At 42.2% G+C, this 25,742-nt stretch overlaps 1 protein-coding gene across 33 annotated transcripts in view; it reads right to left on the bottom strand.

Moving 5' to 3' along the window:
- Window positions 1-25,742, bottom strand: part of CDC14B (cell division cycle 14B) — a 119,334-nt gene that overhangs the window by 10,331 nt on the left and 83,261 nt on the right. For 10 of the 33 annotated variants that reach the window (XM_013989701.3, XM_021064580.2, XM_084979705.1 and 7 more), the window contains 6 exons: window positions 22,618-22,680; window positions 18,864-18,951; window positions 18,331-18,561; window positions 11,516-11,654; window positions 11,217-11,376; window positions 9,883-9,980 (listed from right to left, as the gene is read on the bottom strand). In XM_013989701.3, the coding sequence (XP_013845155.2) occupies window positions 9,883-9,980; window positions 11,217-11,376; window positions 11,516-11,654; window positions 18,331-18,561; window positions 18,864-18,951; window positions 22,618-22,680 (779 nt within the window). Of the gene's footprint in view, window positions 1-4,846; window positions 4,992-7,263; window positions 8,289-8,500; window positions 9,981-11,216; window positions 11,377-11,515; window positions 11,655-18,330; window positions 18,562-18,863; window positions 18,952-22,617; window positions 22,681-25,742 lie in introns of those variants that run through there. The other 23 variants (XR_014817653.1, XR_014817652.1, XR_014817654.1 and 20 more) reach the window with 6 other exon arrangements.

The following is a 25,742-nucleotide window of genomic DNA, read 5'->3' as shown; positions in this document are numbered from 1 at the left end:
GTCTGGAGGTCAGCGGATTTCAAGCTGTTTGGGGAAGAGACAGAGTAGAGCCGAGGGAGGCTGTTTCTCTTTATCCAAGAACTATTTCTGAAAACCTTATGAATCTGGCCTTTGATCTCACTGAGGGACACTGATCCTGGGTGAGTCAGCCAATGCCTGATTCAAGATTTCTGATCAAGGTTTATTATCCTAAATGTTGGCTGTTCTAACAAAACAGCAAGTGTATATGCAGACACAGTTTATGATCAAAAAGGGCACCCACTGCCTTGGCATATGTATTCTATCCTTGAAAACTAGGGGTTTTGTTTTTTGTTGTTATTTTTTAAGGGCCAAACCTGTAGCATATGGAAGTTCCCAGGCTAGGAGGCGAATCAGAGCTGCAGCTGCCAGCCTACACCAGAGCCACAGCAACACCAGATCTGAGCCACATCTTCAACCTACACCTCAGCTCATGGCAACACCAGATCCTTAACACAACGAGCAGGGGCCAGGGGTCGAACCTGCATCCTCATGGATACTACTTGGATTCATTTCTGCTGTGCCACAACAGGACCTCCCGAAAACAAGGATTTTTAAATTCTTTTTGAGTTTATAAAGTGAGGAGGAAATAGTTAGCTGTCTCTGCTAAGGATTTGAATTTTCACAAAGAAAAACAAAACAACAGTGGAAACAAATGGCAATGCTTCCACTGCTGTCCTAAAGCCTCTCAGCCACTTGGCAAGGCTCCATGGTTTTTATCTCCAATTTTTACAAACAGAGAAAAAAAATCTGTTCAGAAATATCCCATCTACTTTTCAAATAATTTGAGGCTGTTTATGACCAAAAGTATAGATAACTACCACACTGTAATATCATTAATATGAGGGGAAAAAAACAAGAGCCAATCTCCTGCTTAAGAAATTTACCTCCTGATTTCTTAATTATTATGTTTTGGGGCTTTTTTTTTTTTTTTTTGTCCTTTGTCTTTTCAGGGCCGCACCCACAGGATATAGAGATTCCCTGGCTAGGGGTCTAGTCGAAGCTACAGCTGCCAGCCTACGCTGGAGCCACAGCCGCATCTGCGAGCTACACCACAGCTCAGGGCAACACCAGATCCTTAACCTACGGAGGAGGCCAGGGATCGAACCCACAACCTCATGGTTTCTAGTCGGATTCGTTTCCGCTTCACCACGATGGAAACTCCTCTTGATTATTATGTTTAAATGAACTATTATACTATTCAAAACAAGAAATCCCTGCTAAGTCCTATTTTAGGCCGATAGGAAACTTTTTTTTTTTTTTAAGAGCCACACTCAAGGCATATGGACCCAGGCCAGGGGTCGAATAGAAGATAACAGCTGCCAGCCTACGCCACAGCCACAGGGAGCACATCTGCGACCTACACCACAGCTCACAGCAATGCCGGATCCTTAACCCAGTGAGTGGGGCTGGGGATGGAACCCACATCCTCATGGATACCAGTAGGGTTCATTACCACTGAGCCATAAGGGGAACTCCCAGAAACATCTTTTAAAAAAAATATTTCTCCGTAAAATTAGTGTCAACAATTATGTAAAGTAATATATTATTAATACATAATAATTTATGTGGAATCTTAAAATGAAGAGCATGACAGAAATTTGGCATGCATTAATCGTATCAGTAAAGATTCAGTTACTTGCATTAACAACGAGCAGTTATTACATCTGTAGGTTATACACCAATAAAGTGGGACAAAAACTCAGCAACCACGCTTAGATTATTACCCGAGATATCCTACAAGTAACAAAAGGAGGCCGGTTAAGTGGCAAACAGGCGTGAAGCATTCGCCCTGCCCCAGGGTGTGTGGAACTCACTGCCTCCAGCTCTGCACACCAGGCCAGCCCTACGGCCTTGCAGGTAATAGTCAGCATATGTCATTTCTCCTTTCTATCTTTTCCTGACAGAACACTCAGGCCCACTGTTGATCTCTTGTTCATTCTGCAGGTTCCTTTCTTCTCTGTAGTATCTTTTGAGGTCCAGGATTTTCAGATTTGGGACACAAAGATACCTGCACCTTGGGGCGGCCAAGCAAAAAATTGAAAGGCCAGGTCTCTCACCTATCAAGTCATAAAAATGCTTTGAACATAAATGTTCAAGTCCAAGAAGAAGATCAATCGGGGCAACTATGCACTATTTATATGGGTGGTCCACCATGGCAACGAAACGAGCCTTCAAAATAATAGGCCTGGAGTTCGCATTGTGGCGCAGCGGAAACGAATCTGACTAGTATCTATGAGGACGCAGGTTCGAGCCCTGGACTCCCTCCATGGGTTAAGGATCCGGCATTGCCGTGAGCTGTGGTATAGTCTAAGGTGCTGCTCAGATCTGGTGTTGCTGTGGCTGTGGTGTAAACTGACGGCTAGAGCTCCAATTAGACCCCTAGCCTGAGAACCTCCATATGCTACAGGTGCAGCCCTAAAAAGACCAAAAAAAAAAAAAAAAAAAAAAAAAAAAAAGTCACCAACAACAATGGGCCTGAGGCTTGCAACCTGCAGAGGTGCCTTTTCCACCGAGTCAGAGGCAGCATGCTAAGTACTGTTAAACAGGCGAGCTCTCCAGGCGTGCCAGGCAACTGCCTCTCATCAGCCAGCAGAGGTAAATGTTAACAGTGGGGCCGATAAGCAGCCGCCTCAAAGGGTAATTGCAAGGATGATTACCTGTTTACATCACTGCTACTGTTGAAAGCTTTTGTTTCTGTAAACTCCAAATTAATCAGGCAGGCTAAACTGAATACACTGCTTTGGGTCTAGAAATACAATGGCAAATGTCAATAATAATAACAAAGAGGTTACACCTTACATAGAATATTAAAAAGAGAAGGGCCTGATAGAGACCTTTTTTTTTCTTTTTTTTTTTCTTTTTATTTTATTTTCCCACAGTACAGCAAGGGGATCAAGTTATCCTTACATGTATACATTACATTTTTCCCCCCACCCTTTGTTCTCTTACAACATGAGTATCTAGACATAGTTCTCAATGCTACTCAGCAGGATCTCCTTGTAAATCTATTCTAAGTTGTGTAGAGACCATTTTTAAACTTACCCTGCCAAAAATAACACAATCATGAAGTGCCTAAATATTAGGAGCACTGACTCCACCTGTTCAAAATATCTTTGCCCCTTGGAACAGTTTGAGAAGAATAGATCTATGCAGGGAGTGATGGTCCTGAGTCAGTACATGAAATCTAAGCTCCTTAAGACAAGTAAAGGAACAAAACATCCAAAAGGATAATCTGTGTTGGAAATACAACATATGTGTCTATGTAATGATAAGCTTGCATTAATAAGATTTTGGTTGTTTTTTTTTTTTTTTAGAGCTGCGCCTGTACGGAAGTTCCCAGGCTAGGGGTCTAATCAGAGCTGTAGGTGCCGGCCTATACCACAGCCACAGCAAGGCCAGATCTGAGCTGCATCTACGACTTACATGACAGTTCACGGCAACGCCAGATCCTTAACCTACTGTGCAAGGCCAGGGATGGAACCTGCATCCTCATGGATACGAGTCAGGTTCGTTACCACTGAGCCACAACGGGAACTCCTTAATAAGATATTTTTCAAATGTCATGAATTGGAACATGTTAAGCTGCTTTTCCTTCATTTTGAGAAGAATGGCATCTGCTAGATTTTTAAACCTTTTCTAGCCAACAGAAGGCATCTCATGAAACCACAAAGTACTAGAGTTGGTTGCAATGGAATCTTACTTTGGATGAGATCCTAGAAGGCGCTTTTGTATTTCTTGATAACTCCCAAGTCCAAGTTGGAACAAGACAAGAAATTCTCAAAATATGAGCTAAAGAAAAAGTTTCAGAGAAAAAAAGAACGCAGCCTGGACCTAAGAGGGTGGTCATGAACCACAACCACGGCCTCACAGGGTACCCTCTGTATTCCTGGTCTTAACCATATGATGCCCACGTGCGCTTCTTGCCACATCCTTCTGCAGAAAAAGAACCCCTCTGCTGTTAAGGTACTCACTGAAGGATGGAAAACATCTAGAGAATACACATTCTGCCTCTATTAACCTAATAAAGGCATTCTGGTTATTTCTGGGCAAGGAGGAAGGCAGAATAGCATAAAGAGTGCGGTGACTGCTGCGTAAAAACACAAACAGAAACAAGGGACTCCAGTCTTCTCCACTTTCCTATTTTCATTCAACGCCAAGTGTTGAAAACTGTACTTAACTATATTCCCTAAAGGGAAGGAAGTGAAGTGAGGCAGCAGAAAAAATGTGCACACTCCAGACAGAAGATCTAACAAGGAAGCAGGTGCCTGCTGAGAGAGCGCTGTGGACAACGGCAGAAGCAGAGGTAAAACAGGATCCCATGCTCACTAGACCTCAAATCTTTACTAATCACAGCAAAATCAGTGGGAAAATTCTCTTCGCTAGATTGGAAAGGATATATTAAAGATATTTACTGTAGAAAGAAAGAGGAAAGTTATTTCAATGAGACAACGGATTGAAAGAAAATCACCCCAATTATCCCAAACTAACTACATTTTTTTGATAGGGAAAAGAATTCACTTCACTGACATAAATGGATATTTCAAAAAAACAAAAAACAAAAAACAAAAAAAAACCCAAAACGGTTACAAGTAAGCATATCTTAAAAACAAGATGTATTATTTTTAATATCCCTTGTATGACAGGAATAGCGAAGCCTTCCCTCCCCGCCACCATTGCATCCAGTGAAAAGATTCAGAATGAGAACCTTTGGAAAAAGGCAAACCAACAAAGCTGGAAGAGCTGACAGGGAGGAAAACATGCATCAGGAGAAACACACTGGACACCAGAGGTGGGCGCTTGTAGAGAAATGGAACGGGGCACTTACACAGCAGCTACCTGTCAAAGGGTCCTGATGCTACTGTGTTCTTAAACCATCGAGACAGAACAGCAGGATGGGGAGAATGTAGTCACACACAATCCACCAGATGACAACACTACACAGGGCAGAGGTCAGCACAGCTAGGGAACATCTGGAAAGGGGTGAAGGGGAAAGAACAGATGTTCAAACTGGGAATCCAAAATACATACAATAATCAAAATGAAGGCGTGTGTGGATTTTAGATCCCCTGCGATACAAAGGGGCGCAGGAACCATTTTCTGTTGGCGAGGGAGAAAAAAGGCTGTCTTCCGTCTTAAACAGGTTTGCTATTTGGTAATAAAAGATCAGACCCGACCTCTAGGTGGATAACCACCCCATGTTTATTGCATTGCGGGATACAGAAATCCGAGTCCTAGCTCTGTGACTGAAATTCTTCAAAATACACAAGACAGGCACACAGGAAACCAAACCACAGAAGAAAAGGAGGCAAAACCAACCAGACGAACAAACAAGCCCTGGACTGGTAACAAGTAAGTTCATAGGAGGCACAATTACAAATGAACACAGCAGCCCATTTGTTTGCATTACAGATTTTCATTTGTTCCTTTAGTAAAGCTCATGGCGTAAGAATTCTTTTCCGGAGTTCCCGTTGTGGCGCAGTGGTTAATGAATCTGACTAGGAACCATGAGGCTGTGGGTTCGATCCCTGGCCTTGCTCAGTGGGTTAAGGATCCGGCGTTGCCGTGAGCTGTGGTGTAGGCTGCAGACTCGACTTGGATCCCACGTTGCTGTGGCTCTGGCGTAGACTGGTGGCTACAGCTCTGATTCGACCCCTAGCCTGGGAACCTCCATATGCTACGGGAGCAGCCCAAGAAATGGCAAAAAGACAAAAAAAAATAAAAATAAAATAAATATGATCTCATAAAAAAAAAAAAAAAAGAATTCTTTTCCAATGATGCAACATACCCACCTACATTGTACTGTTAGGGGATTTTAAGGGATTTTCAATGCGAATTACATCTCTATTTTTATCCATTCCCATGTAAGCGGCACTTCCACGCTTCGTGTATCATTTCCTTCACCCCTAACAATCCTAGCAGAAATCTTCAGTAGAAAGATGATCCATGAAGGCAGCATGAATGAAGTTATAAAATCTACCAAATCTATTTTTGGACCGACCATAATAAACCTGTCATCACGTCCTGAAGATCACTTCCAGATCTTGGTGTTACATGATGCCCCGTCTTCACGGTAGTCAGGATCAGACACGCTCTCTGACAAAACTCCTATTTGACAATCTGTAATAACTTTTTAATGCTCCCCCAAATATCGACTGTTTATGAAACAGAAGCCAATGACTGGATTATTTTACGTACTATAACTTCCTCTTATGGATCACTAGTACTCATATATTTTTCACTACCTTTCCCTCTTACGAGTATTTTCATTTGGCTAGGTACCAACAGGAAAGCAAAATAATAACTTGTTCACAGTGACCGATGGGTCAAAATTGGGAGGCAGGAACTGAATTTCAATTTCCCAAGCCAAGCCGCTGCTGCTGCAAACTCTCTCTCTCTCAGGGGACTTTTATTCCTAAAATAACAACAAAGACTTGGGAAGGAAAGGAGCTCTCCAGTTGATCTCTACTAGGGCCAAAAGAGCTACAGGTAAGAGCAAAAAAGATGATTATAACAGCAAGGAGGGTGTGAAAAAGCAAAAGAGGGACTAAGCAAAATAGAAGGAAAAGGAAAGGAAATCTTAAATCCCCTAGGGTCTGTACACAGAATTAAGAGCCTAGGATTTTAGCCTTTTGCTTCTTCCTTTAAAAGTGTGACCTAAAAGTTTGTTGAGTGTATGAGGAGAGGACAGTTTGGGGGCTATGCTTTTTTGTTTCAGGGGTTCTAATTACAATTACAGGGGAAGCTATTTTCTCTTTCTTTCTTTTTCTTTTTCTTTTCTTTTTTTTTTTTTTTGCCATGCCCACAGCATGTGGAAGTTCCCAGGCCAGTGGCCCAGGATGCTGCAGTGACAACACCAGATCCTTAACCCGTTGCATCACAAGGAACCGCCTAGCTCTTTTTTTTTTTTTTTTTTTTTTTTTAATTTCAACCATTGTACTTGGTTGTTTTAACATATACCAAGACTGCTTCGGAGCAAAGGGCCAGTGTCCTTTACTACTTTTGGCCTCAGGGAGGGTATAAATAGGTAATGAAACAAATGGATAGCATAGAGGTTGGTCCTTTCTAGCTACTTTCATTCAACCATCACTGATAACATTCAACTTCCACCTCAGGGAAACCTCATATACGGAGGTGAATGTCATAGCATCTACTGTCAACTTCTGGTTTCCAACCATATATCGAATTTTAGTATACATTTGTTGTTTTCTATTCTTTCTTTTTTTGGCGGGAGAGGGGGCAGCCTCTTTTTAGGGCCGCACCTTCAGCATATGGAAGTTCCCAGGCTAGGGGTCGAATCAGAGCTGTAGCTGCCAGCCTATACCACAGCCACAGCAACACCAGATCCTTAACCTACTGAGCAATGATGGGAAATCCCATTGTTTCCTTTTATGTTACACAAACAATTTTTCTAGAAAGGAGCATCAAATGATTTGAACTATCAGAAAACATATGCACAAGCTGGCAGACTCAAGACTAACCAAAGGAAACGTCCTCGAAGCCCTACTGAACTCAAGAACATTTGACTAAACAGAATTCCCATCCCCTTAACTCCCAGCTTGACTTCTGAAGAGAAAGCAACGAGCTACTGAGAAATAAACTGATGCTGCAGATTCTGAAAAATAGAACAAAAAACCTGGATGTGACGAAAAGCAACACACAAAACCATCCATTTTCAAAGGCTTGTGATTCCAAGTGTGGTCCCTGGGCGAGCAGCATCTGGAACACCTGGAAATGGGCCAAAAATGCAGAATCTGATGGCACAGACCCATTGACCATGATCTGCATTTTAAGAAGCTCCCCAGCAAACTCGAATGCATACTGAAGTTTAAGAAGCACCAGTCTAGTTATTTCCTCCATGTCTAAAACTGACTTCCGAACGATAATCTAGAATAGGCTATTTCTAAATAAAAAGAACCATTAAGACATTAAATGAGACATAACGAAATTAAAAACAAAATGGCAGCTGCAATTAAAAAAATTATATAAAATGCACCATCCTTACAGCATTCTAGTTGATTGACTATACCACTAAATGGCAAGAGAGAATATGTGATTAAAACTTATTTAGGGGAGTTCCTGTTGTGGTGAAGCGGAAATGAATCCGACTAGGAACCATGAGGTTGCAGGTTCGATCCCTGGCCTCCTTCAGTGGGTTAAGGATCTGGAGTTGCCATGAGCTGTGGTATAAGTCACAGACCTGGCTCAGATCTGGTGTTGCTGTGGCTGTGGTGTAGGCCAGCACCTGTAGCTCCAATTAGACCCCTAGCCTGAGAACCTCCATATACCTCGGGTACAGCCCTGAAAAGAGGGAAAAAAAAAAAAATTACTCATTGATGGCTTTCATTCACGTGGTACTTTATTTTAGAACACTCAATTCTTTTTTTTTTTTTTTTTTGGCCTTTTAGGGCTGCACCTGTGGCACATGGATGTTCCCAGGCTAGGGGTCGAAATAGGAGCTACAGCTGCCAGCTTACCCCACAGTTCACAACACCAGATCCCCAACCCACTGAGCGAGGCCAGGGATCGAACCCATGGCCTCATGGATACTAGTTGGATTCATTTCCACTGAGCCACAACAGGAACTCCCAGAAAACTCAATTCTTTTCTTGGGGTCTTTTAAGAATCTCCCAAAGCAGTGGCCCCTGATGATACATATCTTATGCGTAAAAATTCTATTTTGGAATGTAATTTCAAAAGGCCTGTTCTACTCTGCCATGACCACTTACTGTGCTGTTAGTTCCTTACCATATTACAAGATGATCACTGGAAAAAAAAAAAAAAAAATTACCTACCTCCGTCACCAAAAAAAAGAAGAAAAAAAAAAAAAAAAGGCCAAAATTTGGTACCCACCCAACAATGAAAAGGGAAAATTACTAGAAGGAAGGAATACAATGGCACAGGTGGGAGCATCTACAAAAGAATACCCTAGAAAAAAAGGACAATGGCCAAGTTGTTGACTCTACATATCTTTCTAACAATCCAGGCTGCTCCATGAGATTGAATCCCAAATAACACTCACACCAGCAAGCACGAGTGGACATACACACAACCCAGTAACTATAAAACTTCCTATCCCCACGCTAAACCTTCTTCTGTAACTTGAAAATAATTCCTCAACCAAAAAATTAATACAAAAATAGTTTAATCAATTCATTGCTGACCTAAAATAATATAATGACATTAAAGCATTATGTCACTACTAATTAAATTCTACCCTATCAAAACAAATTATGTGTAATATGGTAGTGAGTAAAGCAATTCACAATCCTAAGAACTCTGGACAAATCTGTTGTTCTACAGTTGACATCTGCTGTCCCTCTCTTGAGGATGTAACATGGTTATTGTCCATGGAGAAAAAGCATTCCTAAGAGTGCTTTCCTAACTACACAGGTTAGAGAGGTTCTAATACAAGACGGAGATAAACACGGGATAGCTAAGAACTTCTGAACTAAAACCCTTAGATTTTTTTTTTTTTTCCTTTTTAGGGCCATACCTGCAGCATATAGAAGTTCTCAGGCTAGGGGTTGAATCAGAGCTATAGCTGCCTGGCTACCCCACAGCCACAGCAAAACCAGATCCGAACGGTGTCTGGGACCTATACAACAGCTCACGGCAATGCCGGATCTTTAACTCACTGAGTGAGGCCAAGGATCAAACCTGCATCCTCATGGATGCTTGTCAGATTTGTTTCCACTGAGCCACCACAGGAACTTCCTAGATATTAAATCATGTCGATCTTCATTTCCAAGTGGAATGATGGACATGCAACCATGGAGAAAAAAGGCACAGGAAAAAAATGCTCAGGTAGGACCTCATACACATATTAAGTAACATCAGCCGCACGAAGGAAATCAGACTCACGTGAGGGGAATAGCGTTTGGTTTGGATTGTCTTCTGCTTTTCAGAGCCCGAAGTCTATCACCTTGTGTCACTCCATTGATTTCGTCATCATCACTGTACTGTATACGCAAAAAAACACTGACTTAAGTTGTACTTATTAACGCAGTGAAGCATAACAGCTACATTTATTCATACAGACCATACACAGACACATACAAATATACCTCAACTTCCTGATCAACTCTATTTTGCTGCTTTCAAAATGAAGCTATAGGATACATTTCAAGACAACCAAAAGCTGACTTGCACAAAGAACCCAACGGCGCTCTTGTTATAAAAAATTTTGAGGGCGTTCCCACTGTGGCGAACCCAACTAGTATCCATGAGGATGCGGGTTCAATCCCTGGCCTCCCTCAGGAATCCGGCATTGCCGTGAGCTGTGGTGTATGTTGCAGATATGGTTCAGATCTGGCATTACTGTGGCTGTGGCTGTGGCTGTGGCGTAGGCTGACAGCTGCAGTTCTGATTCAACCTCTAGCCTGGGAACATCCAGATGTGACAGGTATGGCCCTAAAAAGCAAAAAAAAAACGAAAGAAAAAAGAAAAAGAAAACATTTTGGCACGGAAGAGTCAATACTGAAAACATCCTTTTAAAAATTTCACAATCTACTTACCACCACTTAAAATCTAGTACTGCTACCCACTGAACTCTTGGTTCTTTAAAATTCTCCATTTGAAGGAGTCCCCATTGTGGCTCAGCAGGTTACAAACCCAATTAGGATCCATGAGGTTGCAGGTTCGATCCCCGGCCTTGCTCAGTGGGATAAGGATCCAGCATTGCCATGAGCTGGGGTGTAAAGGCTGTAGACGTGGCTCGGATCCCAGGTTGCTGTGGCTGTAATGTAAACCGGCAGTTACAGCTCCGACTGGACCCCTAGCCTGGGAACTTCCACATGCCACAGATGCAGCCCTAAAAAGAAAAAAAAAAAGTTCTCCATTTGACAACTGGTCCCTACATCAACTATCATGAAACTGGAAAAATACGGGGAAGAGATATCATCAGGTCACCTAAAGAACTTACTTCACATACCCTTTTTTTTCTTTTAATCACCAATGCCTTGTGAGTTAAAAACAAACAAATAAAAACAAAAACAAACAAAAAGCTTTAGTTTTACAGACACATTAACTATCTTGACTAAAAGCTTCCTAGAGAAGGCAACAAGTATAAAAAAAGTATGACAATAATGCCTGAAAATGTGCTTTATTATTTTTATCTACGATTTTCTCCATGCCCTGAAATGTTCTCCACAGCACTTAAAGCAAGGACAGAAGCAAGATCGGGGTGGTTCCATTACCAGTTCAGGTTCCTGCTTGTCTTGATTCTCGACCCCATTGATTGAAATGTCATCAACAGCCAAGAGGAGTTTTGAGACAGCTGCTCTGTGTTTTCCATTCTCCTGACCCCTTAACTTTTGACGAAAATAGTCACCTTCCATCCAGAGGCTTGCCTGTTTCCTAGGGCATTTATTTAAATCACAGTATCAAAACACAACTTTCCACAAAGAGACGTATGAACAACTTTCTCCTATGAAGCCGTCTGCTGTGACCAAAGGCTAAGAAAAATTCTACTTCCCATTGCGCTCCGCCTACTTACATCATCAAAAATTGTTGCTGAGGCCCAATAACTGAGCCAGGTCTGCAGATTCTGACCCAAGCAATGGTCTCAGTTGCTGTCATCCTGTAATGCTTCATGATGTAGCAGGCTATCAAAGTGCCTGTTCGTCCAAGGCCAGCTAGGAAAAGAAACAAACCAATGAGACCTGGCCTCATGTGCTCCAGAATTTTGCTGGGCAGGTAAAATTTTTTTTTTTAACTTTTTTGTCTTTTCTAGGGCCGCACCTGCAACATATGGAGGTTCCCAGGCTAGGGGTCTAATCAGAGCTGTAGCCACCACAGCCACAGCCATAGCAATGCAAGATCCAGGCTGCATCTGCGACCGACACACAGTTCATGGCAACACCAGATCCTTAACCCACTGAGCAAGGCCAGGGATCGAACCCACAACCTCATGGTTCCTAGTCGGATTCGTTAACCACTGAGTTATGATAGGAACTCCAGAATTTTTTTTAAAAAAGCTTCCCATGATTCCCCCCCACACAGTAGTTCTCACATGTTTTAGTGCAGAGTATAATCAACTGAAGTTTTAAAAAACACTGAGGTCTTACCTCCAGAATTCTGATTTAATTGGTATGTGATGCAGCCTGGACAGAAAAGATTCCTAAATGACCCCACATGATTAGCCAAGATTGACATGCACTTTCTAAGTGATGCTTTGTCAGTTAAGTGCAGGGTTTTATAATCTGAGTTCTCTGTCAATAGTACCACCATCTCTCTAAAAATGCAAGCTTCAAACTCTTGTACTTTCTCCCTCATCCAACAGTATTTCCTACTCCACTTTTATACCTATTTTCACATGAACTTTTTTCCATCCTTTTCCTGCTGTCCTCCGTTACTCTTATCTAGACTATCATTACTTCCCACGTTGGTTAATTTTACATGTCAAGCTGGCAGGTATATTTGGATGAGACTAGTTGACGCTGAGTAAGCTAAAAGGTGGGCTTCCATAATATGGATGGGCCCCATTCAATGAGCTGAACGTTTGAACAGAACAAAAATATTGGCCTCCCAAGACTCAAGGGAATTCTCTAGCTGACTGCCTTTGGACTTCAACCGAACCACTGCCTTTCCGGGGGTCTCCAGCCTCCCAGTCCACACAGCAAATTCTGTACTCACCGGCCTGCTTATTCACATCAGCCAATTCCTTATAATAAATCTCCTCTATGTATACACCTATCTTCCTGGGTCTGTTTCTCTGGAAAGCCCTCAGTAATATACAGATGTTGGTACTGCGAAGTGGCATGCTACTGTAACACCATATAAAAACGTGGAAGTGGGAGTTCCCGTTGTGTCTCAGTGGAAACGAATCTGACTAGTATCCATGAGGACGCAGGTTCGATCCCTGGCCTTGCTCCGTGGGTTAAGGATCCGGCGTTGCCATGAACTATGGTGCAGATCGCAGACACGGCTCGGATCTGGGGTGGCTGTGGCTGTGGCTGTGGCCGGCAGCTGTGGCTCCAATTCGATCCCTACCTGGGAATCTCCATATGCCGAGGGTGTGGCCATAAAAAGCAAAAAAAAAAAAAAAAAAAAAAAAAAGCGGAAGTGACTCTGGCATTGGAATTGCACAGGCTGAGAGCATTTTAAGGCACATGTTAGGGAAAAACTTAGATTGCCTTTAACGAAGTGAATGGTGACTCTGGTGCAGACTCAGATGAAAACAAGGTTTCCATGTTACCACAAACAAGAAAAAAGGCGATCCTTGCTAGAATAAAGTAGCAAAAAAACCTGGCTGAATTGTATTCTAGTGCTTGGTGGAGTGTGGACCTTGGATACTTGTCAGAGGAGATTTAGATTCCTAGGCAAAGTCTTGAAGGGGCAGCCTGGTTTCTCCTTACTCAAGTGAGAAGAAAGAGATGAACTCAAGAAGTAATTGTTGAGCCAAAAGGAATGAGAAACTAAACCTTTAGAAAACTCTGGGCCTATTCATTTTGCAAAAAGCGAGAAAGTGCACTGTGAATACCCAGGGTGCGATCAAAAAATCAATTCCATAAAGGTATCACCCATGGATTTAATCAGCCATCTCAGCAGAAGCACAGGGATGGGATTACACTTTCAGACACACTGTCAATTTGGATTAGCAGGGACAGAAACAGGATGAAATAAAGAAGGCTTTGAGATTTCAGCAATTCCAGAGAACTAGACAACAGAGGTAAATGCTGCAAACATTGCTCCTCCTGCAAGAGCAGGAAAGGATAATGCTGAGGGTGATGCTGAAACTGGCTTGGCTGCCACTGCCAAAGCCCAGAGGTCAAGGCCACCTGCTGCTTCAAAGGGTTTCAAAGGGTAGGGCCACTCCATGGTTTCAGAGGGCAAGGCTGCCTCACCCATAACCACAGGAGCAAGACCGCCACCTTGGACCACAGGCATGTGATGCCATCCCAGAGGGCCTGTATCACAGAGAAAGAAGCCAAAGATCCTAAAGATCTAATGGCATTTGCCTTGCTAGGATCTGGTCTTGCTGGGGACCTGTCACCACCTCCATCTTCCCAATTTCCCCCAAGGAGAATGTCTAGTCTATGAACATAGCACCTTGAACACACCCGATCTCATCTGGAATAGAAACATCTACTCCATATCTGTTCCATTATTTTATTTTATTTTTGCTTTTTAGGGCTGTGCCTGCGGCATATGGAAGTTCCCAGGCTAGGGGTCGAATAAGAGCTGCAGCTGCCCGCCTACAACACAGCCACAGAAACACCAGATCTGGGGAGTTCCCATTGTGGATCAGAGGTTAACAAATTCGATTAGGAACCATGAGGTTGTGGGTTCGATCCCTGGCCTTGCTAAGTGGGTTAAGGATCCGGCGTTGTTGTGAGCTGTGGTGTAGGTCGCAGATGCGGCTCGGATCCCCGAACTGCTGTGGCTCTGGCATAGGCCAGCAGCTGTAGCTCCGATTCAACCCCTGGCCTGGGAACCTCCATGTGCCGCAGGAGCGGCCCAAGAAATGGCAAAAAGACAAAAAAAAAGAAAAAAGAAACACCAGATCTGAGCTGTGTCTGCAACCTACACCATAGCTCAGGGCAATGCCAGATCCCGATCCACTGAGCGAGGCCAGCGATCAAACCCGCATCATCATGGTTACTAGTCAGATTCATTTCCAGTGCACCACGACCGGAACATTAATTTATTTTAAAAGTACATCATTTGTCTGGTTTCACAGGTTCATAGCTGGATAGGAATCTGCCTCAGGATGAATCATACCTGGAGTATCACCTATACCTGATTCGGGTGATATTTAGATGAGATTTTAGACTTGGAATTGACCCTGCAGCGGGTTAAGATTTTTGGGAGCTGTTAGGAAGGGCTGAGTGTACACAAGGACGTGAATACTGGGTACCCAGAGAACAGAATGTTACTGTGTCCTCTAGCCCCCCAATCCACACATTGAAGTCCTAATTCCCAGTGCGACTGTCTCAGGAAAAGAGGCTTTCTTTCTTTCTTTTTTTTTTTTTTTTTTTTGGCCTTTTTGTCTTTTAGAGCCACACTGGCAGCATATGGAGGTTTCCAGGCTAGGGGTCCAATCAGAGCTGTAGCCACCAGCCTACACCACAGCCCCAGCAATGAGGAACTCAAGCCGTGTCTGCAACCTACACCACAGCTCATGGCAGTACCAGATCCTTAACCCACTGAGTAAGGCCAGGGATCGAACCCACATCCTCATGGATGCTAGTCAGGTTCGTTAACCACTGAGCCACGACGGCAACTCCTGGAAAAGAGGCTTTTATGGAGGAAATTAAGATTAAACAAGGTCATGAGCTAGCAGGGAGGGGGGGAGGTGGTGATGGATGTTGAAAGGGGTACCTGGTACAATAGGTCTGGTGTCCTTCCTTCCAAGAGGAAGAGACACCAGGAATGAGTGCATAAGAAGGACAAAGAGAAGGCAGTTGTCCACAAGCCAGGAAGAGAGGTCTCATCAGAAACCAACATTGCCAGCACCTTGACCTTAGACTTCTGGCCTCCAAAACTGCGAGAAAATAAACTTTTTTTTTAAGGCTGCATCCGAAGCATATGCAGGTTCCCAAGCTGGGGGTCAAATCAGAGCTACAGCTGCCGGCCTACTCCATAGCCACAGCAACACGGGATTCGCCCACATCTGTGACCTCCACCACAGCTCAAGGCAATGCCAGATCCCTAACTGGGGGAGGCCAGGGATCGAACCTGCATCCTCATGAATGACAGTCAGATTTGCTTCTGCTTAGCCATGACAGGACTCCAACTTTTGTTAAGTTACACAGTCTGGTATTCTGTTATGGTGCCTTGAGCAAATGCACCATCTAATAAATCTCACTTTTTTACCACTTCATAATCCAACCTTCACATTGTCATCAGCTTTCTTTCTCAAAGACCTAATCATATGAAATCCTCTTCAGATTTTTTTTTTTTTTTTGGTCTTTTTATGGCCGCAGCAGTGGCACATGGAAGTTACCGGGCTAGGGGTTGAATCAGAGCTGCAGCCGCCAGCCTACAGCACAGCCACAGCAACGTCAGATCTGAGCTGCATCTGCGACCTAGACATAGCTCATGGCAACACTGGATCCTCAACCAATTGAGCAAGGCCAGGGATCAAACCCGCATTCTCTTGGATACTTAGTCGGGTTCTTAATCACTGAGCAACAGTGGGAACTCGTCAACAGTCAACTTCAGGCTTCTTCAACCTCAGAACTATTTGAGGCTAGATAATTCTTTGTTGTGGAGGCTGTCCACCCATTTTAGAATACTGAGGAGCATTCCAGGCCTCTACCCACTAGATACCAGTAGCACCCCTGCCCATAAGTGATAAAAACCAAAAAATGTCTTCAGATATCATCAAATGTCCCCCAGGGAACAGAACTGTCCTGAATGAGTAGCTCAGCTGAGAATAACCTCAATTGCTTCTTATAACTTAAAAATTGAAATAACCAATGTGGGATTTTGTTTTAATTATTTTTTAAAATTTTGGCAAAAGATACCTAACATAAACTACCATTTGAAACATTTCTGCTCATGCATCATTTTCCTGATTTCATATACTTCTCTAAGTTTCGTTTTAGCCCAATGAGGTCTTTGGGGGGGGGGGGCATATGAAAATTTATTATTATCATGCTTTCACCATCAAAATTTATTATCTTGGTCCTTCCTTCTTGCCTTTGTATAAAGCTAAAAGACATTGGCCACTCTGACACCCTTAAAGAAGACTCCGGGAATGTCACCAACAGTATGACCTTTGTAACCTCTGCAACCAAATCCAGCAACCAGAGTATCATCGTTTTCTTCAATAAAATTCAAGCAACCATCACTGGGTACAAAAGCTGTTGATTTTTGTTGTTGTTGTTGCCATTCTTTTTTTTGTTTGTTTGTTTTTGTTTTTTTCTTGCTTTTTAGGGCTGCACCCCCAGCACTTGGAGGCTCCCACACTAGGGGTCTAATCAGAGCTATAGCTACCTGTCTACACCACAGCCACAGCAATGCCAGATCCGAGCCTTGTCTGCAACCTATACCACAGTGGGATCCTTAACCCCCTGAACGAGGCCAGGGATCAAACCCTCGACCTCATGGTTCCTAGTCAGATACGTTTCCGCTGCTCCACAACAGGAACTCCTGTCATTCTTGATTAGCCAAATCTTGACATGATTGCTCGAGGCAGAAATTTGGCTGTTTGGCTTCAACCCCTACTTTTTGGAGCACAATTCCCTTTGGATGAACACTGCCTCCAAAAGGGCTGGGCTTCAGGGCTAAACCCATTTAGGGTTGTGCCCAAATGGGCTTTGCTGTACCATTCATCATATCCCTTCTGGTCTCGTGGCCATGGAGACCACAACGCGTGCCCATCCTGCCAGTGTCAGGAGCCCAAGCAACTGAGCAGCTGTTTGATTTATTTATTTTTTGGTTCATGCCCCTGGCATGCGGAGGTTCCCAGGCCAAGGATCCAACCCACACCACAACAATGATAACACCAGATCCTTAACCAGTATATCCATACCATGTATGACTTCACTTTCACTCAATAAATACATATTAAGCACTAGGCACTGTCCTAGCTGCTAAAAACCAAGCAAACATAGGCTCTTAGAGTCGGCTCTGTGTCCTAACATATGCCAGAACCTACCAAAGAGCAGGCACTGAATAGATATGTAATGAATCAGCAGAAACATTTCAATGTGATAAGACTTTGATGGTTACCTATGAATACAACCTAATCTACTAGGCTTCTTACATAAAATTGGAATTTTAAGTTTTCTTTATACATGGAGCTTTTTTTATGGCAATCAGACCTCTATTAAGTGGTTTTCAGAAAAAAAGCAACTTACCAAAGGGGGGGGGAAAGAATTCTTTAAAAAACAAAGGCAGCTTCCTGTGTCCTGGCATATAATCTAAACAAGGGTGTTGTGTTTCTACACACAGACAGATTCAGGTCCACCATTCTTTTTTTTTTTTTTTTTTTTTTTTTGTCTTTTTGCCATTTTTTGGGCCGCTGCCACAGTATATGGAGGTTCCCAGGCTAGGGGTCGAATCGGAGCTGTAGCCACCAGCCTACGCCAGAGCCACAGCAACGCGGGATCCGAGCCGCGTCTGTAGCCTACACCACACCTCACAGCAACGCCGGATCGTTAACCCACTGAGCAAGGCCAGGGATCGAACCCGCAACCTCATGGTTCCTAGTCAGATTCGTTAACCACTGCGCCACGATGGGAACTCCTCAGGTCCACCATTCTTTATTTCATTTTTCTGCTTTTTAGGGCCACACTCGCCACATATGGAGGGTTCCCAGGCTACAGGTCCACCGTTCTTCAACCAACCCTGGAAACATACCTTTACAGTGCACAGCAATGGCACCCTCGGCATTTTCACAAATATCCAGAAATTCTTTGACTATGGCATCGGTCGGGGTGCTGCCATCCGCAAAGAAAAGATCATAGTGGTCGAAACCAGCATTTGTAAAGCGTTTGGCATCATACATCCTTTTATTCAGTCGAATAATGGTAGTAACGTTGTGATTCTTAAAATATGGAATATAAGCCTCAGGAGAATGTTGGTGGTAACCTACAGAAAGAAATTCGCCAGATGTTGTAAAAGGCAGAACGCAAACAATGGATAACAATTTCACCTGTTAACTGGGTGGGAACAGTATCTGGACTGGGGATTAAAGACCAATTTGATTATTACTGTGAAAAAAAAAAATGAAAAAAATCCCAGTCTGAGCAAAATAATATGCTACAATGACCAAGCACACGCAAATAATTAAGACAGTCAAGCTTAACTTAACTCTCTGGACTCTTTCAAAAGCAAATGCAGGATGGGTACTTTCAGGAACAAAACTATACTGGCCCCACATTTGCACATACCACTTTCAAGTCTGGTTCTTGAATGAGGTCCACAGAAGGCAAGAAATCGGTCTGGTATGATCCAATTTAAATCTCCATTTTCTGCTTTCTGCAAAGGGAAGACCGGCATAATTCATTTTTAATTTCATTTTATTTCCTTGCCACCAGTTTCTGAAGGATTTCGAGTCTATGTGCTTTAGCACAAAGGCTGTTTATAAGTGACCATGAGACAGGAAACTAAGATTTGGCCTGCTATGAGCATTCCCAGAGAATACAGTCAACCCTCAGGATCTGTGCCTCTGCATCCATGGAATAAGAAGGCTGCTTATGAAACTGGAGTGGCAGCAGAGTTTGGTATCCACAGGGGACACCAATTCCGCATGGATACCAAGGGACAACTATAGTTAGCTAACATCTAACCCTACTAACTATAATTTAACAGCATGTTTTGGCTATAGTAGTCAGCTTTGGTTATTCTATCCAAGTAAATTCTCATACAGCTGCTGCTAATTAATAAGAAAGCAAACTGTTCTGTTATGAGGGATCTGGAAGCTTCCCCGTTTTCCTCAATGACTAACTGGCTTCCAGTATGAGCAGTCTTGACTCCTTGAATGAGGAGAAAAAAACAATCCACGTAGGTTCTTGGTTTCTCAATATTTACTTTTCATTTGTAGAGAGACACCGTCCTATCATTTTGCTAGCTGCAATTTTTAAATTTTTAAAATTTTTACGTTTTTGCTTTTTTAGGGCTCTATCTGTGGCATATGGAAGCTCCCAGGCTAGGGGTCGAATCAGAGCTACAGCCACCGGCCTACACCACAGCTCACGGCAGCGTGGGATCCCTGACCTACTGAGCGAAGCCAGGGATCGAACCTGCATCCTCATGGATACGAGCCAGATTCGTTTCCCCTGAGCTACAATGGGAATGACCTTGCTAGCTATTTAATAAGAAGGTCAATGAAAAAATTTCACTAAACTCACCAGGAAATTCAAAATTACAAGTATACTAAGATTACAGTATGTCTCCAGGAAAAGAACATGAATATAAACTGAAATTCAAAATATTTTACTTCCTGATATTAAGTTCTTTGGACTGAATATCCACAACGATTATTATAAAGTAAATATAGTTCAAATTTAATAACAGAAAAGATACACAAAGACCTAAGCAGGATACAGGAGACACTTGAAAGTGGGAAGGAGAAAACATAAAAAGAGGATTAAGTAGCTTTATAATTGGAATGTATATACGTGTACCTGAGATAGGTAAGAAAGAAACCGAGAGTTGCCTAAAGATACAAAGGGCCAGGCAGGTAACCCAAAACTAATTTCCTTGACTTAATTTATCAGTGAAGGGAAATGATGAGCCCATGTTCCTTCCACGCTAAACGATGTAAACAGCAATGAGGACAAGCGTTGCCAGATATTCTGATTTTGAAGTAAAATCAGAAATTTGGAGATTTTTTTGTTTTGTTTTTGTCTTTTGTCTTTTTAGAGCCACACTCATAGCATCTGGAAGTTCCTGGGCTAGGAGTCGAATCGGAGCTACAGCTGCTGCCGTACACCACAGCCACAGCAACTCGGGATCCAAGCTGCATCTGCGACCAACACCACAGCGCATGGCAACACCAGATCCTTAACCCACAGTTCCATGACAGGAACTCCCAGAAGTTTGGAGTTTTAGTAAGAAATGTGTGTATGAGATTTCACTGAATCACAGGCACCCATAGATTTGTAGGATGCATCCTGAATTCAAAGCAGCTAAACCAGGAAAAAAAAGGGCATCATGGAATCGATGAAAAACAGCAATCCAAAATGTCTAAACACACTATTGAGATTAAACAAAGCTACCGTGGTCTGTAGCTATCTAAAGAGTCAATGCAATTTCACTGAAAGCAAACAATTCTGCTACGTCCCCCCACAGTGTTGCACTGTTGGCCTTAGTGAGAGGGAAGCTCATTAGCACCTATATTACTTCTTAGTAAAAAGCACATAAAGGCATTACTGTGCTACACTGAAGGGACACCCATGGGTGTTTTTAGTAGTTCTGCTCATCCAAAAAGAGAAAGTACATTTTATTTTAAATGTTTCATTTTATAAGGAGAGGCATGAAAAATGATGTTAATAATTCCATTATACGCAATAGTTAAGATGGTAAATAAATATATATTGTGCTTTAGAAGGATATACCATACCTACAGAGAAGTAAAGGTAGGCTTGGCCTAATGAAACACACAATATGCTTTGACATCTTTGGTACTATTAACCCAATCATCCTAAAATAGTGCATTTATATCAGGAGTTTAAAATAATAGTTACTTTAGAAATTGACTGTGAAAGAACAGTTATCTGAGGATTCCAGATACTGCTATGTATCATGCCCTCGGTGCAATTCATTTTTAGTGAGCATGTCAAGATAACTAACTATAGCTGGGTTAAAAAAAAAAAAAACAAGATTCCACAAGTATTCTTAGCCAAAAAAGGACCTTAAGCGTAGCACTGTACTCATTATCTTAGTGGGTGGAAGAGGAGAATCACATCACTCATTCTTTCCGTAAAAAATTTTTTAAAAGCACTGCATTTGGAGTTTCCATTGTGGCTCAACTGTACTGAACCTGACCAGTATCTGTGAGGATGCAGGTTTGATCCCTGGCCTCGCTCAGTGGGTTAAGGATCTGGAATGGCTGTGAGATCCTGGTGGCATAGGTCGCAGATGCGGCTCAGATCCCGAGTTCCGTGGCTGTGGTATAGGCCGGCAACTGCAGCTCTGATTCAACCCCTAGCCTGGGAACTTCCATATGCCCCAGGTGCAGCCCTAAAAAGACAAAAAAATAAAAATAAAAATAAATAAAAAATTCTAAAAGTACTACACTTAAAAACACAGAGGACATCAGGAGTTCTGTCTGCCTGGACTCTTTCTTTTCCACATCCCCTCCCTTCACTGGTCTCTGTGGTTTGACAGGGCTGACACGATTCCAGCTACTAGGAGGGCCAGTGTAATCTACACCCATTCAACTCCTCTCTCACCAGAATACACAGACTGGTTCTGGGGTAGAGACATGACCTAAGTAAGCCAGACCAAAGAGTGGAATTGGCAAGTCTTCTGCTGGAGCTCTGAATTTCTTTTCCAATGGGTTTGGTAAAACGAATGGGTAAATCCAACTGTTAGTAGCCTTTATCCCTACTAGGGATAACTGCCTTTGGAGCAAAACTAGCTCTATCCTAATTTCTGGTAAGTGTTTGAGTGCCTGAATCTGGTCATCTGTGAAGTTACACTTGCTCCTGGACTTTTGATTTATGTAAAGCAATAAATTTTCCCCATTTTATTGAAGCCACCTGTGTTTACTTTCTGTAATTTGCAACCCAGAAGTGTCTTGACTTCATACAAACAATAGGTTATGATTTTCAAAAAAAGATATTTTCCAGAGGTAATTAGATATATAATGGCTATTCATTTCATCAGACCCTAAGCTAAGGGTTTTACAAATATTATCTCATTTAATCACTATATAAAAGTCATCGATACTAAAAAAATTAAACTAAAAATTAAAAAAGAATGCCCAGGTATATACTCATTCACCCTGGAAGGATGTAGCAGATGCAAAAATCAGTAAGAACGAGGACTACAGAAACAGGAATAAGAAAATAAAAATGACTTTTTTTTAACTCTATACATATCTAAATTGTTCAGTTTTTTTTTTAAAAAAACAAGACTATTACTTCTGAAAGGAAAATATGTATAAAAGAGTGAGAAACAATATCCTTGAAAACTTACTTCATAGTATTCATATTCATCAAGGTTAAATGAGTTGAAATTAAAGAAGTCATACTGCATTGCCTAAAATTCAAAGGAAAGCTTTTAAGAACAAAGTTGCAAATAAGGAAACAATTTCCAATCTAATTCCTTAATAATAAGTAACAGGAAGCACTCCAGAAAAGCCTTAGTTGTATTTAGATTATATTCCATTGAACAGTTTTCAAAGGCGGTGGGCTATATTATCTTTTATTTATTTTTCTTTTAAACAGTTTCAATTATCAGGAAAACCAATTATAAGAGTGTTTATTTTAATGAGATTTTATTTTTTATTTTCCTTTATCAACCATCCTATCCATGCAAGATCTAAATAATGAAGCCTTCAAAGTAATCCTACTGGTTTATTAGATCAACACCCCTCAGGCTTCCAATATAATGGACAACCCAATGGTTGCTAGATAAATAATACAGAGGAAAGAAACCATGAATTAGTTTATCTCAAACAAATCCTACACACTTTCATAAACATCTTCACTTTCAAATTCTTCTCAACAGTCTTGAATTAAAAGATTAATGGGCCCTATACTAAAGACAGCCCAGAGATCAACACTAAACTTCAAAATTTTGAGAGAAAAACTCTTCCTTTTCAACAAGGAAAAAAAAAGACAAACGTTTTCTCTTCCATTCTGTAGCCTCACTCTGAGTTGCAGTGGGCAGAGCACGCTAAGCAAAGTAAGCAGAGTATTTGCTTTCTCAGACAAGGACGTGCTGGTGGCCTCTGACAGCGTTCTCCCTGCTTACTGAGCCAGACATATGTCAGCAACCATTCTTCTTTTTTTTTTTTTTTTTTTGTAATTTTGCTTTTTAGTGCCGCGCCTGTGGCGTATGTTGGTTCCCAGGCTAGGGGTCTAACTGGAGCTACAGCTGCCTGCCTACGCCGCAGCCGCAGCCACAACCGCGCCAGATCTAAGCCATGTCTGTAACCAGGGATCAGGCCCACAATCTCAATGGTTCCTAGTCTGATTCTTTTCCGCTGCGTCACAACGGGAACTCCTCAGCACCCATTCTTGACCAAAACTCTACCCTCGGTTCAAAAGGAGTGATTCTGCAAACCCAGTTTTCAACACTCAAACTACTAAAATATGAATGAGAAATAAGCAGGCTGTAATACCAAACAAAAGAACTCTCATTTTATAAAAGAGTTATTTAAGTCCTAATTCCAAGACCAAATCCAGGATAGATTTTTTTTTCTCTGAATTCAAATTACCCAGTATATGTTGTATTTGGACAAGAGATATAGTCCTAACAAGATAAAATGTAGTTTGCAGGGAATTTCTATTCTTTGAATCTCATAAGGAGATCCTATTAGAAGCAACACTAAAATTAAGACATAATTATATTTATAAATTTTTAAAAACAAAATAATATTCAAAATTAGTCACACACAAAAATGTTTAAACTGAGGAGTTTCCTAATGGCTCGGCGGGTTAAGGATCTGGCATTGTCACTGCTGTGACCTGGGACACTGCTATGGCATGCATTCAATCCCTAGCCTGGGAATTTTTGTATGCTGTTTGGCATAGCCAAAAAAAAAAAAATTTAAACTGAATGTCAGAAGCTGTTGGCTCTTGAGTAAAATTAAATATAGCATGGAAAAAGCCATCTTTGATCTATACATACAGCTAATCAAACTTTAAATATAATAACATCGGATAAAAAATTAAGCGAATATTAGAGTAGACCATCTCTAAGGCCCTCAAATTTTTTCTTCCCTCTCTCTTTTTTGGCTGCGAGCATGGCACAGAGAAGTTCCCAGGCCAGGAACTGAACCTGAGCCACAGCAGTGACCCCCCCAGGTCCTTAACCACTAGGCTACCAGGGAACTCCTCTTTTTTAAAGGTGGTGACAGTGGAGAGAAAGGAGCCTAGGTTCAAGGACAAGTATGCCTGCCTATATCAGCAGTTCCCAGGGGCCCACCTGAGGACATAACTCTAATGGCAAAGGGTCATTTATACCTACTATCCCTCCATCTCCTATCTCCTCCTCTGTCTGTCACCTGCCTCAACTGAGGCCTCACAGAGCTGTCTCAGAGCCTGTTGGAACGAACCTCTATCAGCTCCATACACCGAAGTCACTGTGTTAAGGTCTATCCTCATCGCCCAATATAGGAAAACAAAGTGTGCTAATTAATCTCTGGACTTGTATACTACATAGATAGGTCTCATTTTAATACATAAAATTCCTGTCAAAATTCTCATAAAGCCACCAAGTTATATTATACAAGAAAGTAAACCTGAGTTCCTATTGCCTCTGAAAATACAAGACACATAAAACTTCAGATGTTGTTGAGGCTTATTTGATCAAGTTTCTTTTTTTTTTTCTTTTGCCTTTTCTAGGGCCATTGCTGCAGCATACGGAGGTTCCCAGGCTAGGGGTCAAATCGGAGCTGTAGCCACCAGCCTACGCCAGAGCCACAGCAACGCCGGATCCGAGCCTCGTCTGCAACCTACACCACAGCTCATGGCAACGCTGAATCGTTAACCCACTGAGCAAGGCCAGGAAGCGAACCCGCAACCTCATGGTTCCTAGTCGGATTCGTTAACCACTGAGCCACTACGGGAACTCCCTTGATCAAGTTTCCTGAGCTGCCCTGACACTTAGGAAATATACCTGAGGGAGTGAGTGTTAGAACCAAGGCCCGTTGTGCCACATGATTCCAGGGAACCCTGTTCGTTTAGAATGTGGTACGAAGGGTACCCCAACTGGAGTCAAAGACAGCAGCAGCCCTGGTTATAAAACACAGGAGTTGTTTTTTTATCTGTCTGTTGTTTTTCTTTTAGTACAGTCTCTACCTTTCTTCCCCCCCCACCTTTTTTTTAGGGCCGCACCCGCAGCATATGGAGGGTTCCCAGGGTAGGAGTCTAATCGGACACAGGAGTTATTTTTAAACAGCACTGACAAATCAGTCGGGACCTGCTTAGTTTTATATAAAACCTAATAACAAACTAATGGGCTATTCAAATACTTCTGCTGAACTAGAAACTGCAATGCTTGGAGATACAAAAAATGTAGTGTTACTGTTATAGAAATGTCTGTTGTAAACAGGATTGGTGGGAATCCATAAAATGCATAAATCCAAGAGAACT

Source organism: Sus scrofa, chromosome 10 (assembly GCF_054392235.1).
Source record: "Sus scrofa isolate SSC_HxYL_T2T_F1_AM1 chromosome 10, Sscrofa_HxYL_maternal_Yorkshire_Landrace_v2.0, whole genome shotgun sequence".
In the NCBI taxonomy this organism is placed as follows: domain Eukaryota; kingdom Metazoa; phylum Chordata; class Mammalia; order Artiodactyla; family Suidae; genus Sus; species Sus scrofa.
The sequence above is the reverse complement of the archived record's forward strand: the minus strand, read 5'-3'. Positions and strand labels throughout refer to the sequence as shown.